The 15,402-nt window shown below is 30.8% G+C and overlaps 2 protein-coding genes across 2 annotated transcripts; one reads left to right on the top strand and one right to left on the bottom strand.

Annotated features, from left to right (window-relative positions):
- The first annotated feature begins 16 nt into the window (after positions 1–16).
- Dd (CTD nuclear envelope phosphatase 1-like protein dullard) lies at positions 17–10,632 on the top strand. Its single transcript, XM_085194267.1, has 7 exons — positions 17–276; positions 359–425; positions 2,532–2,722; positions 4,277–4,389; positions 4,772–4,887; positions 5,329–5,480; positions 5,692–10,632. Exons 1-6 carry the CDS (start codon positions 178–180, stop codon positions 5,472–5,474), a joined length of 732 nt encoding a protein of 243 aa, XP_085050393.1. The 5' UTR covers positions 17–177; the 3' UTR covers positions 5,475–5,480; positions 5,692–10,632.
- A 717-nt stretch (positions 10,633–11,349) lies between these two features.
- Positions 11,350–14,165, bottom strand: DCP1 (decapping mRNA 1). The gene has a single exon (XM_085194266.1). It carries the CDS (start codon positions 14,055–14,057, stop codon positions 12,777–12,779), a length of 1,281 nt encoding a protein of 426 aa, XP_085050392.1. The 5' UTR covers positions 14,058–14,165; the 3' UTR covers positions 11,350–12,776.
- Between the last annotated feature and the right edge of the window lie 1,237 nt (positions 14,166–15,402).

The raw sequence follows: 15,402 nt of genomic DNA, 5'->3' as shown, positions 1-15,402 counted from the left end.
GTGTAATTTTGTCAATGGTGTAAGATTTGGGTCGATTATGTCATGGCGGGTTAGATGTTTCGGCACTCGGTTTATTTGAATTTGTTTTGAATTACGCCGTCAATGATCCCGTTTGGTCCGTTCTTGTGTAACACTTACGGTATCGATATACTATTAATCGTTTCGTAAACATTTCAAATGCTGAAACAATTGCAAATGGGCCTTCGCGCGTTCATGCTAATCGCATCCAAAGTATGGAGTTGTTTTTGTTACATGTTTAGGAAGCAATATAGAGCGGTAAATATAAATTGTTAACATTTGGTTTATGAAAATAAGTATATTTTCATGTATTGTGTTTCACGTGGTGTTTGCTTTTCAGTTGGCTCAGCATCAATCTGTCAAATATGAAATTTATCCACTTTCCCCAGTATCTCGACACAGGCTGAGTGAGTATCTTATTGTTTTATCAGCATATATTTAAAATAATAATCATCACACATTTCACATTTCTATAATATTATCTGTCACTCGTCGAACACGTTATCAGAACATATCCTTGTCTATTTATAGCCAGTATCTTGTACCCTTATTTAATAAACATGTTGCGTTCTTTAACAAAAATAGTCCAATTGCGTTAACATCTCAACACATGTGTACCAAATGTAAAAGGAGTATGGTAAAGGAGTTTTGTAACTTATTCAAATTCCATTTTTTTTGATATCCAATAAGATATCCATTAGAAGAGGCTAATAAGTCCCAATGTAATATATTTTTTATGATACATATTAACTGTAAAGTAATACTAATGTTTTTATATTTCCTCATATACAAGCAAATTATGTTAGTTTACTTATTTATAATAAAAGATTGATGAATAAAATATATCATAAATACATATTTTTTTCTGAAGGCAAATGTGCTCTATAGTAAGTTTCTGGTAGTTTAAGTGTTTATATACAATTTTATTAATGTAACTATCACAAATATTTTTATTAACACATTTGCTACCATTCTTTTGAAAATCAACATTTTATATGTAGTTTCATGTTCTTTCTCACATAGCAAAATAAACAGAGGGAACCTAATTTTGAGGCACTCTGTTCCCTATATACTGTCAAATTTTTCAAGACTTTGTATGTTAAGTGGCAGAATTTTGCTACCTGACTAAACAAAAGCTTGAAAAGAATAATGTTTTCCCAAGGGAAGATTCAACCCACAATTATTCAGGAAAATAAAAGAATAATAACATCTTTCTCCTGGACATTAGAACTAAAGTAAGTTCCCTCATGTACACAAAATATTTAGTATTGTCAGTACAGGTATTCTATTTTCTTATCTATGTATACGAGATAAATAATATATCAACTCAAAAACAAAAAATATTATTGAAGATAATAATAGATTAGAGATTGAGTCTGTGCACCAGCACTACATACTAGCATATTGCTAGTATTTAACTTTATTCTCACTTGCTTGCTCTAGTACACTGACACAGCGTAGTGTTGAGTGCTGCCACAAAAATTGGGTGGTTTGTCTTAAACTTAGTCTTGGTTGCCTCTACCTACTCTTCTATACATACAAACAAAAAACTTAAAATATTGTTGAAATACAAATTAATTTCTATAGGTGCCTACTTCATTTCTTATTGTATATGAACTTATATTTTAGAAAAAACACTCTCTCAAACTTTTGTAGTAGACAAACATTTTATTCATTTAACTGAATAGAACTGATAGAACTTAGGTGCATTTAACCCCAGTGACAAATAGATTTTTTCTCAGCTTCATACTTTATCTTGTATACAACAGAGAAGAAGATGCTAAAAAATGGAACTCGAGAGTGATTATTTATGTTGCCAGAGAAAGAAAATGAAAATAATTAGATCCCCTGTTTAAAAATTGAACTCTCAACCATTATATCTACAGTCAGGCAACACATCACTGCACCACATTGATTGTAAACAGTGACTAATAATTATAAAAAATTTTATCATATCTACCTATCTAAGTCAAAATTCAAAACATTCATCAATCAACATGATATTTACTTTAGAAAGTGCATGACAGTTAATAATTGCGTTTGCTGGTTGCCCTTGAATGTGTCGGCCCAATGGATTTATTTAAGCTGTTTATCGAAATACTAACTACTAGAGTGTAAACTTGATTGCATTACTTGGCACAAGGGTGTGACTGTAACCCGATGGTTGTGGGTTTGATCCCTCACTCAGAGTAATGCATTATTATTTATTAATATTTTCATTTCTTCACTCGGGCAACAAGGCAAAACCCGGCGTTTACAACGCCCGAAGTTAACTTTAGGCTCACCAGCAAGGTGTAGAGTCCCAAAAAAGAAGACGGTACGTGGAGAACGGAGGGTTTTATCACTAAATTCTCTAGTCGCAATCCCTCGAAAAATTTGATTGGTTAGTGGGGTACACAGTGTTTTAAAACTTAAACTTCTGTGTGTTATGTGGGAAAGAGTGTGTTTTATTTATTTTTTTATTTCTCTATTCTTCATCAAGGTTACTGAACTCCATTTGTTTTTTATTCCAGGTCTAGTCAAAAGGAAAATCCTAGTTCTAGACTTAGACGAAACACTAATACACTCGCATCACGATGCAATGGTGCGGCCCACAGTGAAGCCGGGCACGCCGCCCGACTTCGTACTGAAAGTTACTATTGACAAACATCCAGTCAGATTCTTTGTACATAAGAGACCTCATGTGGATTATTTTTTGAATATTGTAAGTATGCTCATTAAATAAGCTTTAATTTGTTTAATTATAATGATAGTTTACGCTGTTGTGGTACCAATATGTTATTTTTCATTGAAAAGACAATGCAAACTTTGGATTATGGAGTAATCAACACCTTTGAATTGTTTATATTTAACTGGAGAATACTCTAGATGATGATCTAGGAGATGTCTTAACAACTTTTAACAATGTGTGATACATTGATGTACCCACTGACCGCAGGTATAGGGTTTACACCAAAAAAATAAATAAATAAAGCACTTCAGCTTCACACTGTATCCTGCACACAGCAAGGTAGGCAGAGGGAACATAGTGTTAACACACTCCATTCCCCACTTTCCGCTGAATAAAAAAAATAAATGTAATGTGTTATATTTTAGTCTTCCTCGTGGAATGGACTATCTAATACAAAAATAGTTTTTCAATTCGAACAGATATTAACATATTTAACATGACAAACTTTCGAGCTCATTCTCTTCTCCCATTTTAGTATAGATTATTTGCTACTGTTGTGTTTTTATGCTGTACGCAACTTTTCAAACACTAAGAGGGATGTGGTGTTTTGAAATTGTCTCGCAAATTATTAATGTAATAATCTACCAGTGTCACGTATATATAATCAACAACGTTGCTTGCGCTATAATAAATATGCACGTAGGAAAGATAATTATTGTGATATAAACAAGGAAAGAAATAACTTTTAAAGTAAAATATTACATAATAGTAGGTACAAAAGTGGAATACGATATCGACTGTACTAGTCTACTTTTAAAGACACAACTTCTATTTTTTGAATAGTAGACAAAAGGAACATGGTATATTCACGATAATGAGTTTTATGACGGAACCCAACGCCGGATATTGTCTACCGTTAAAAATATATATACATAAAAATTACTAGAGGATCAAACCCTCAACTATAATGTGCACGTCGACACAACGATGACCACATATTATAAATGATATTTTTTTATCTAATCTAAATAAAGTTTTAAAACCATTGGACCAAAAGTCGAGTCTTATAAGATTATGCTTATCTTAAATACTTTCAAAGAAGTTGCATTTATAGAGAAAATGATAGTTATAAATAAAAAATACTTGCAATTAATTTGACAAAACTCTCAAATTTTCAACACAGTGTCTCGAAAACTGGGCGGAAAGGCGTGGGGAACGGAGTATATTTATCATAGCTAATGTTAAAACATTCTGTTTCTGCCCAATTTTCGAGATATTACGTATTATTCCACGCTTTATCCCTCTATAAGTCAACACTATGATCTCGCTGCCTAATTACCCTATTACAGGCAAGTAGGGTAGGGAGAAAGAGAACCGGGCGGAGTTCAACGCTGCGCTTTGTATTAAGTATTATTTATATTAAAATATTAAGCATTTAATTCCCCTGAGAAAGAGTCGAACCCACAAGCGTCACGTTTATGGTTAGACGCTTTGAAGCTGCGTCACGTCGGCCTCAAAGGTATTGAGTGGCAGCAATGTCAATGAAAATAATAAGCATAAATACTATGGATAGATTTGTCTTTTCAGGTATCACAATGGTACGAGTTAGTGGTGTTTACCGCGTCAATGGAGATATACGGCGCGGCGGTCGCGGACAAACTGGACAACGGTCGTGGGATCCTGCGACGACGGTTTTATAGGTACCCTACAGTTAAGACCTTCCACCGAATTTAGGAGGGGTTGAGTGGCGAAACCCAACGCCGCGGTTTGCCTCGACACCAGAGCGATGAAATGGGAATATAAATTTAAATAAATATTTCATCTCCTCGAGTGGGGATCGAACCTACGACCAGTCATACTTACACTCGTGAGACTGTAACGCACTGTGCGCGTGCTTAAAATCGTGCCCGCTAATGAAAAATAAGCAGTTGGTTTACTTTTTGTTTTATAATAATTAACTACTTTAATAAGATGGCAAAGATATGAAAATAAATTTGTATTTAATCAACATAATGAACATCAAGGATATGCATGTATTTTTTTTTACCAAATTGTAAAAGTAAATATTTATTCTTATTCCAGACAACACTGCACGGCGGAACATGGCTCGTACACGAAGAATCTGTCGTCGATATGCGACGACCTCAACAGGGTGTTCATACTGGACAACTCACCCGGCGCGTATCGGGACTTCCCCGGTAAGCTTTGTACTTTTATATTGAGTTATCTTTGTTGTTGGTTGATTTCCATTGTTCGGGACTTTCCCGGTTTGTTTTGTTTCTTTGATAATTGGTTTGATTAAATTGTTTGTTTTCTGTGAATCGTATGGTTACGAGTGTGATACGTTAAAATAGATGTAGCATTGAAGATGGGTATTTCTTAAAAAAATATATATTTATAGAATTATAAAATTTGAAAACGTAAAATCTTGTTGTAAGCCTAAATTGTATACTCAAAATTTACGGCAAAAAACGTTGTCTATACATTGCTGGAGATACCGGTATCTGGCTTGAAACTATTTCAGATTTTTGGTGATTGCCAAACGCGTCTTCACTCGATTCTTGATTGGAGGCATGACGCTTAATAATATATGTAACCCATAATTTTGGATATTGTTATCGTGGCATCTCTAAATACAGATAACGCGATACCAATAAAGTCGTGGTTCTCGGACCCGATGGACCTGGCGCTGCTCAACCTGCTGCCGGTGCTGGACGCGCTGCGGTTCACGCACGACGTGCGCTCCGTGCTCTCGCGCAACCTGCACCTGCATAGACTGTGGTAGCGCATGGTGAGTGGCTCCTACACACACACACGCAAGCACGCACACACGCCCTTTCACAATCATTGTTGCTAGTGTTGGAAAAATGCGCCTTGTCATTACATTGAAACCTTATCATTTCCGAATGCAGTAATTTTTTAATTTTTTTGACGACGATAGCTAAAACGCGGCTTGACACTAATTTTGAGTATACCTACTAAATTTTTTTTTTTAATTTCAGATAAATACCGGCTTTTGTACAAATTAAGGAAGCTGCTATGCTTCCGGATCCTATTTATTATGTTTTTTTTTTTCACTTGTTAGGTACTTCAACGCTTATTCAAATATACATATAGAAATTATATAGTTGGTAATGTGTTTTTTTTATTTGTAATTTTTAAATTGTTTTAGTGTAATATACCTGATGTATATTAAATATACCTTTTTCTAGACTTGACAATAATAATGTGGACATACCTCATATCTATAAATATTGTATTTACTTTATTTATGTTTTACTTAAAAAATATTAGAAAAATATTTTTTTTATACTCATTCATGTATTTTGGGTAATTTTGTGTTTTTAATGTAAAAAAAATTGTTAAATATCATTCATTATGCGTAAAAATTCTTCTTAGATTGCTAAGATTGTATTTGTTTACTAGGTATGTCCATAATGTGTATGTCAATAATGATTAATATGTGCGTCTCTTTCGCACACACCGATTAGAGTGAAACAGATATATTAAACAATTTATAATCATCATTTTACAATTTTTCTGTTTTGTATTTTATAACTTCTTTAAAATAAATATTTAAAAATAATCATATTGAATGTTTATTGAGAAAATATTATACATTTCATATGTATATTCAAAATCCCACCTTAATACTAACTGATATATAAAAGAGCTCATATTGCATATATTATTGATTTTTAGGTATATGTATATCTTAATAATATTATGTGTAAGCAATAATTAGGTTATTATTATTTATTATTCAAACGGTGTTTTAGACCGCTTATGAGTTATAATATTGTGTAAAAAATCATAATTCAAAAATTATTTTCATTTTGAAAGTAAATTTCAAAAGGTACTTTTAAATATTGCAATATGAGCTTCACAAAGGACTATTAAATTTATATTGTTTATATATTTAACATTATATCTTAAGACTTGTTTTACGATTGTCTAAAAGTGTGTTTATTTTTTTATTTAATATCGATGGAGTAACAAGTTTTTTTTTTATATTCATATGATATATAACATCTTTGTTTCTTTTTTCTTACTACGAAGGTGGGATAGTGACAATATACATATAGGCTTACAATATAATAATGTATAGAAAGATTGACGAGTCATTGCCACTTATGTTAGCTGTAGACAGACGGCTGCGCAGATTTGGTTTAAGAATTTTTCTTACTTTTGGTCATTTTTTTCCGAGCGAACGCCGGCCACGACTCTTCTACCGCACTTTACTTACTATCAATGTTTCACCTATATCGGTGAAAAGTGTAATTTTTATATAAATATTGTAAAAAAAAAACTCTTAAATGTAATACAGTTTTTTTGTTTCCAACATTTTTTTTCTAATGTTTGGAAATGAAACAAACTTAGATAAGTTACAAAACTAAGTGAATGTTACACTTATATTAAGACATATACAGTACTTGCTATATTATGCTCATGTTTTTCTAATATTGCCAACAATAAAAATGCCCACAATATTGAAAATGTTAATTACCCAAAATATAAATTAAAAAAGAAATTGTATTAATTAAATATTTTATTGTAGTAGTCGCGGCACAATAGTATCCGGCTGTAATTTTTGTTTTGTTTGATTCCAACTCAAATTATTTTCATTCTCCCTTTCTGGCAGACAGACAGCCGCGGCGTTAAATTTCGTCACTCTACTAGCTCTCTCTAGTAGTAGTGTTCCACCATTCAACACGCGATGTCTCAGATTCGGACGAACAGTAGAGAAAGAAATATCTTGACATTAGGTTCTCTCCGCAACCCTGCAATGCGTAATATAGCGTAAAAAAAGGACATTTAACGTTCGTTAATTATTTCTCTTAATATATTTCTGTTTCTATAACATCTTATAAAAATATATCAACATTTTTAATATTAATTTGTTGTTAATTAACATTTGTATTGTTTACGTGCAAAATATGCCTCATTTGGAAATTGTAAGTTAATGTCAGTGTAACATTCACTTTGTCAGTAGTATAGTGACATAAATCCCGTGTACAAAATATGTTCAATGAAATGGTTTTTTTAAACGTTGTTTATTATTTCTCTTTTTTTTGTTTTTATATTTATATATTGTATAGTCGCCATCTTGTATTGTGGGTCAGTCTTAGGCCAGTGTTAATTTTATTGTTGATTTTTATATAGTATGTGTATTTTCTTATTGTTTTATAATTATTGTAAATAGCTTGTTTGTCTCTTAAACAGACGACATTTTTAATTTTTTGGCGGAATCTACCGCCATGTTATGTCTTACCAGAACTGAGATAATTTGTATAATATCATTCCCCTGAATTGAGATTGAAACTAGCATTTTCAATCAAGTAATCCTAGTAATGAGTCACGACGTTACCCGCTATCGTGGAAATTTATTTATATATATTTGTGTAGGCGCGGAACTCAACGCTGCACTTAGTTCTTAAATAAAAGTTTTAAGAAAGACATAAAAGTACATGATGTAATTTTTTGTCTAACAATTTAATTGTTTTTATAAATAAGCAATCAATATTCTCTAATGCCTACCGACAAACGAATATTTTTTATTTTATGTATTTCGTAGTATTTAATTTATTAAATGTAGTACAAATATCACAATGCACGATAGTGACTATATATATAGTTAATATTATAGATTATACTTAATATTATAACATAATTAGTGTTAATGTCGACCTTATTTCCACGGATATAGGGTATAATTTAAGAATTTCATATATATTTATTTATGTGTATATATAAAATAATTAAACAGCGTTTAAACGAACAATTTAGATATTATATACATATAAATGTAATATGTAAAATTTATATGATATTGAGAATACGGACTTCACCCCTAATGCTTGATTTTGTTAATTTTTTTAAATAATTTTAGTGCTACTTTCAAGTTTTTTTTTAATATGAAGCATAATTTCTAACTCAAGAGATCATTTATTTACTGTTTTAATTTCATTGAAGTCAATAATTGCGCTTATGATTGAAATCTTAATAAAATTGAAGATTCTGTTTAGTTTAACATGCTAATCTCAGGAACTACCACTTCGAATTGAAAAAATATTTTACTCTCAATATCTAACTTAAGCAATAACTCTTAATATTTCTTTTTTATTTTCAGTAATATAACAAATATTAGGCTGTGATTTTTTTAAATAATTAAACAGTAGCACTAAAATAGTTTTTTGACATATCCAAGATAATTTCATTTGGAGCTTTATCAGCAATCGATGTCGAGTTTCATTGATTTTTCCATGACATTAATAAAAAATTCTTTAATATCTATAAAATCATGGTCTTTTAATGTTTTTTTGAAGATATAGTAGGTGTTTGATACTATTTTTAAGCAAATTCGCTGTAAAATAGACATTTTTGTATGCAATTAGTGTTCTTTATCTTGATATGACTGATGTAATTTACGTTTTCTAATAAAAAAAGATTAAATTCAATACTTTAGATGTTGCAGTTACTTGTTTTGTTAAACACATTCAAGAAATTGTAAATAAAACATTAGAATTGGTGGTTATATTGAATTTTAAGTTCCATTAAAACATACATATACAAAATTTCGATGAAAATCTACAAAATTGTAACATGGTTTGTTTTTTTTTTCATACATTTTTATTTATTGCAAAATTAAAGTGCACTATGATCAATGTTTTGTCAGCCAGTATATATTTTTTTCAAAATTTAAATAAGCCATGTTTTACTTATAAATTTAATTTAAATTGCTTTTTGTACCTACCTCCGTTTTAATGTAAAGATTTTATAACTTGTCGTAAATATCTAAAACAACTTCACCCACACACACACCCATTTGTATGATTTTAAATTTCAAGTATACTTGAAAGTAATAGCATCCTCTCAGATTAAAATTTGAAAGTAGAATTTCCAAAATGAGTGAAATTACTTGTATATTTTATGAAAATAAGTAGATTTTTTCTTTTACATTTACAAAAACATTTTGCATATCAATGGAGTGTCGTGATGTGAAAACAAAGCCTATATAAAAAATAATTCTGAAGAAAATGAAAAAAAAACGAAGCATGTAGATTTGTAACCCTTTCTTTCATATTTAAAAATATTTTTTTTATTTCCACGTTTCAATTAGACAATATTCACCGCCGCCAAAACTGAAAGATGATAAAAATTACAATGAGGTCGTCGTGGCGATGGGAATAGCGTCTGACTGTAACCGCGATAGTTCTAAGTTCGATTCGAACTTGAGGGAATGATTGTTTATTTTCATTTTCCTCAGTAGACAAAGCTCGGCGTTAATTTCCGCCACTCGACACTCAGTCTCTAACGCTAGCCGGTACGTGCTGCAAACCCTGTTATGCGGGAAAATGCGTGAAGCTGCTTTGTTTTATAATTAAATCATTAATCTTCTCTCATTGATATGCTTTACGTTTGTACATACATACATAAAATGCTTAGCATTCATCCACACAACTCAGCACAATTTATTAAATACATACATACATACTTTATTTTTTTAAACACCACCGTTTTCCCATTTTCTTAACATAAACGAACTTTGTTCTATAAAAATAAATATTAAAGGCAATTTCAGATATTTTATTGTCCACCTAGTATAAGTTTGCATTTTTAATGTATATAGTTCCGTGAAACGGTTTTTTTTTTCGTTAGCGAGTAAATTGTATGTATAAGATCTTGTCATTTCATTATTATAATTATATATATAGAGGGTTCGGAAATAAAGACCTTGGCCCTGTGTTCAAATAACGAGTAAAATATTTGAAATGGCCTGCAATATACTGTAAGTAGACAATTTGAGACGGCGCGATGGAGCGTGCTATCTAATTGAATGAAAATATTAAAGGTGAAATTGTTCAACAATTTTGTGGTATCAATTCGTTGTTCAAAGTTCAAAAGCGATTTGTAATATAGAGATATTAAATCGATTTAAAGAATGTGTGGTTTTTTCTTTTTTTCTCCCTATATATTGTGGTATAACATTAAAACAGTATACTTCTCTAATTAAAAGCCTTTTATAATAATGAAAACAATTATTATTAGTGTAATTAATGCAAAAACATTAATTATTTAAAGAAGTGATAGACACTGCAGAGAAAGCCTAGATTCTATTTTCTCAACACTAGTGTTGAGACACTACCGTCATCCATTTTCCGCCGAATACAAACACATACAAATACATCCGAAACTAGTAAAACTGTAAAAGAAGCCGAGTTAAAAACAAGCCGATCATTCCGTTTCCATCTTCAAAAAGTTACTAAGTCAATTTCAAGTTAATATTTAATGATTATTATTTAATGATAATAATGCGTGGAATTAAATGCCGTTAATATTCACTCGGGACGCTTATGATGATTATATATTTATTATAAATTTTATTTAAAAAGAGCAACTGTTAAGTTCCTTGCTGGCTGTTCTCAGCAAAACTACCTACCGAGTCCGTGGTAGCTTCCTGTAGGACACTACTGCCATTTCTTTGTTACTTAAGGATAAGTAATAAAATAATTTAATTAACTGACTGACTACATCCAGAATACATTACAATAAAGTAGCTGTCTCCAATTTAATAAATCATAAGTTTCAGTACCTACTTGATATATATAAAAATATATTTTAAAAGAATCCGAGGATAGGTATGTAAGAAAAATACAGTATTCTTCATGAAACATTTAATTTGCTTCTACTCGATGTTTTTAAATTTTAAACTTCATTATGTCCTTGTTTAACATCAGTTGTAATTTGTATTCATTCTGGGAGCAATTGACCAAAATAAATTTTAATTAATAAATTGAACATTTCTTTCTGATAGGCCAATTAGGTACAATTTAAAGGCAACTCCCTTATATTTTATTTTCCTTGAATAATTTAATTTTGTTTCAGTTTTTAACATTTACATAAAATAACATATTTTTACTTACAGGGAAGAGTATTTATAATGAATAAAGCACTCGGTTTCATAGCCTTTAACAATTGTATTAGACATTTGAAATTTTGTTCTGTAAAAAAGATAAAATTTTCATATACAACTTCTAAAGCCTCGTAAAGGCTTAATACCATTTACATAGAACAGATGTAAATTTTAGACTATGACACCATTTTATAAAACTTCCCTAAATATTTTTGCACAGAATATTTATCACACTCAGTTACTATTCAACAAATGCGTCAAAATATGTATAAGATGGAAATAACATCTTTTATTAACATACATATTTTAAAAAAAAAACTTTCTGACAAAAATTATGAATTACACAAAACCGGTCAAAACCAAAATCTTCACATTTCAAGTTACATGAAATTCAAATGAAGGCATAGACATTACAACATATTTGTATATTTTGCAAAAAGCAAAAAAAAAATCAACATATTAAGAAAGATATGTTCTAACATTACAGATATAAAATTAAAGTGTTGTATAGAAGTAGCAAACTTTTGCAGTCCTTATAAACAATACAAATTGTCAAAATTATACCCTTACGTTTCAAAATTCATTGTCAATCTAAAGAAAAGAAAAATATTTTTTTTATATATCTATAAAAGACATACCCTATATATAAGTTTATCGAACAAGTAATAGAATTATGCAAAGAAGACCTATTGGCAGCTGTATACAGAATCAGTCAATTTTTATAACTCAATTTATTGTTTCAATAATATTTTACTAAAACACTGTTATAATCTTGGACAGATTTTGATGAAACTTTTCATTTTAATAGTAGAGAAAAAAATAAAGATATTATTTTTTATATTGTCAAATAATCAAGCTTCATATTTATGTCTTACATAGAAACTGTATAAGGCCAACTGATTAAAAACTATACATCAATACCAATATCACAAATAGCTTTTCTGTTATATAATTATAATGTGACTATGTTCAGATCTTTCTAGTCACATAAATTCATTCTCTATACAGATTCATAACACTGTCGAAGGTTTAAAACTTATTTAAAATAGTCTGTCAGATGATGTAACTACAAAACTACAGGGTCTACGCAACTTTGTGGGATTTACTCTTCAAATTACAACTGTACATTAATGACCACTGGCCAGATCAGCAGTTTGTCCAAAAGAATGAATTTTATGAAACAGAAAAAGCCTTTTCTGAAAAGGATTTAACATATGCTTCATGCAATTTGTTAACAAAGTCGGTGTCATGCTTGAGAAGATAGTTAAAGGCTTGCAAAAGCTGGTTCCTGGTGAGTGGCTCTGGTGACTGATGGATATCGCTGCCCGGAGTTGCCGTAAACATTGTAGGCGGCATGAGAGCAGGTTTTTGCTGATTCACAAAAGTATTTAAATTTGGAAAAATACCTCCTATATCTTCTAGTTTTCCTCCATTGAATGAGTTCACTTGGTGAGAAATATCTTGAGATTGGTTTAAATAAGCTGCTAAAGGCGAAGTAGGCTTAGGTGACGAAATGTGCATTAAATTTAACTCACTTTCTAATGGATTTGGACCATTATTATCCACATTTTCTAAATGTTGCACTTTCTTCATATTTATCCTTTGCTGGTTTTTGTCGATTGGAGTGGATTTAAGTGGGAAGGAGTTGTTTTGCCTCATACTGGGATCTAAAGATATATTTCCATTAGATGTTTGTGCATCCTGTGGAGTTACAGATCGTTGTTGCTTTTCAATGTGTTCCACAGAGTGAGCAGGGTTGCTCATCAGCCGCTGCAACAGTAACGGCCCCTCTCGGGAGTCAGTTGGCCGCGGCCCGAACATGCCCGGTGATGGAAGTGAAGATACAGCCGGCATCTGCGCTGCTGCACCACTGCCAGCCTTTGCAAAGAAGTCCATCACACTCTGTGATGCCATGTCAGGAGCTCGCGACGGAGTCAATTCGTTCTTATTAGATGTCAAACCCTTATTAGAATTGAAGTCATCTTGAGCTTTGCTCAGCATGCTAAATATATCAACAGACGAGCTAGGCTTGGCTGCCGGTGGGTACACTGGGTTTTGTGACATGTCGTTTGGCGCTTTGATAGAATCCTTAACTATAGAATTCAGTTTTGTGGCAACTCTAACACACTCGTCTTTATCGTAGAACCATATGCCGTAAATGCGACACTTGGCGTTCCTATATAATAGAAACGGCTCCTTTAATTGCAATTCAATTCCTTTAGAAACAGGTTCAATAAGATTATTCGTATTTAATCTGTTCATAATAACCAAACTGTGGTAAGGTTCACCATTTCTACTGTACACAAACAAAGCACCTTCGATGTTCGTTTTTTCCCATTCGTTTTCTTCAAATGTATAAAGTGCGACGTGGGTAGCACTGTCAATTATTTCTCTCGCATATGGATCTGCCCTCTTTAATGCGGCAAAATTCATACGTAGACCAGTGTCAGCCATTTTATACCGACATATACAAATACGTTTTTAGACTACGAACAAGCATCACCATCACAGCAAAATGACAGGAGGAAGAACGAACAAATTCGCCATCTTTGATTACGTTCCATAAGTCGCATTATACTTAGTTATATATTTTATATATATATTATCGAGCAATATATTTTATTATAAATATAAATATTATGTGGAACATAAAATGTTTATATGCATAATATAAATGCTTACATTGCGCTATAGATACAGTTATTGAAATGAAACTTTAAATGATCACTTCATAATGTATTTAAGCCTCTTTTAATGTTCCTAACTTAAAAATAATACAGTTAAGTACAGCATTTAATTGTAATATCTCATATGAATTGAACTAATAATCTGGTTAAAATATTTTAATTAAATTATATCTGGAATATATTATATTATTAATTAAACGTATATAGTTCAAGTGTACATACATAAATTATAAATTGTGGTTACACAAAGTTCAACTTTCAACGCACATTGTCACAGTTTCCAAAATAGAATATGAAGAACAGAGTATTGCGTCACTAGACTTTTTTATCTGATGCTTTTAAATATGAGGCACGAGAGAGAAAAAGAAATATTTTCAATAATATTTTATTTATTTATAAATAATGTGTGCTTGTGGTACATTATAGTTAATATATTTATAATTCTCACTGAAATCAAAATAGTTCTCACTATTTTGCTACAAACGAATAACGCTAAAGGAAAGTAATTTAAAACAAATATGCAAAGAGTATTTTAAAGATAAATTAAGTTCTACAATAAAGTACGCCGTTTTGTGTTATTTTAAATCCAAACTACCGTCTTTTTAACTTGAGAAATAAAATTCAATGAAGGTCAATAAGGAACTTGATTTTGCTAAGTTTAAAGATGTGGTTAAATAATGGGCTTTCATTTATATTTTTGCGGGGTAGTGAATACAAAATTCTAATTATCAATTTTATGGTACAAAACTCGAAATTATAATAGGAAAATAATAATTATTATAACATGTTGTATAAATATTCGTTTGTTGCTTTATATTTCAATTCAGTTGCTTACTACAAATAAATGAAATATGGTAAACCTTTTTTTTACCAATCAATTATTTTTTTACGCGTCTATTATATCATATAGGGCTATTTAATAATATCTCCATTTCAGAAATATTTGTCACTAGGAAAGAAACGAAAATATTTTGATATAATCATTCTTCAAATAGTTATTGAACCCACAACTATCGCAACAGTAAAAAATTTGTTAATGGAGCCATGATGGTATCTATTAATTTAAATGACGAGATCAATTTAAACATTAATAAATTATATAAACGAATACA

This window comes from Heliconius melpomene, chromosome 12, assembly GCF_056956725.1.
Source record: "Heliconius melpomene rosina isolate 202511_hmr_F chromosome 12, ASM5695672v1, whole genome shotgun sequence".
Classification (NCBI taxonomy): Eukaryota; Metazoa; Arthropoda; class Insecta; order Lepidoptera; family Nymphalidae; genus Heliconius; species Heliconius melpomene.
Note: the sequence above shows the minus strand (reverse complement) of the source record. Positions and strands in the feature narration are given on the sequence as shown.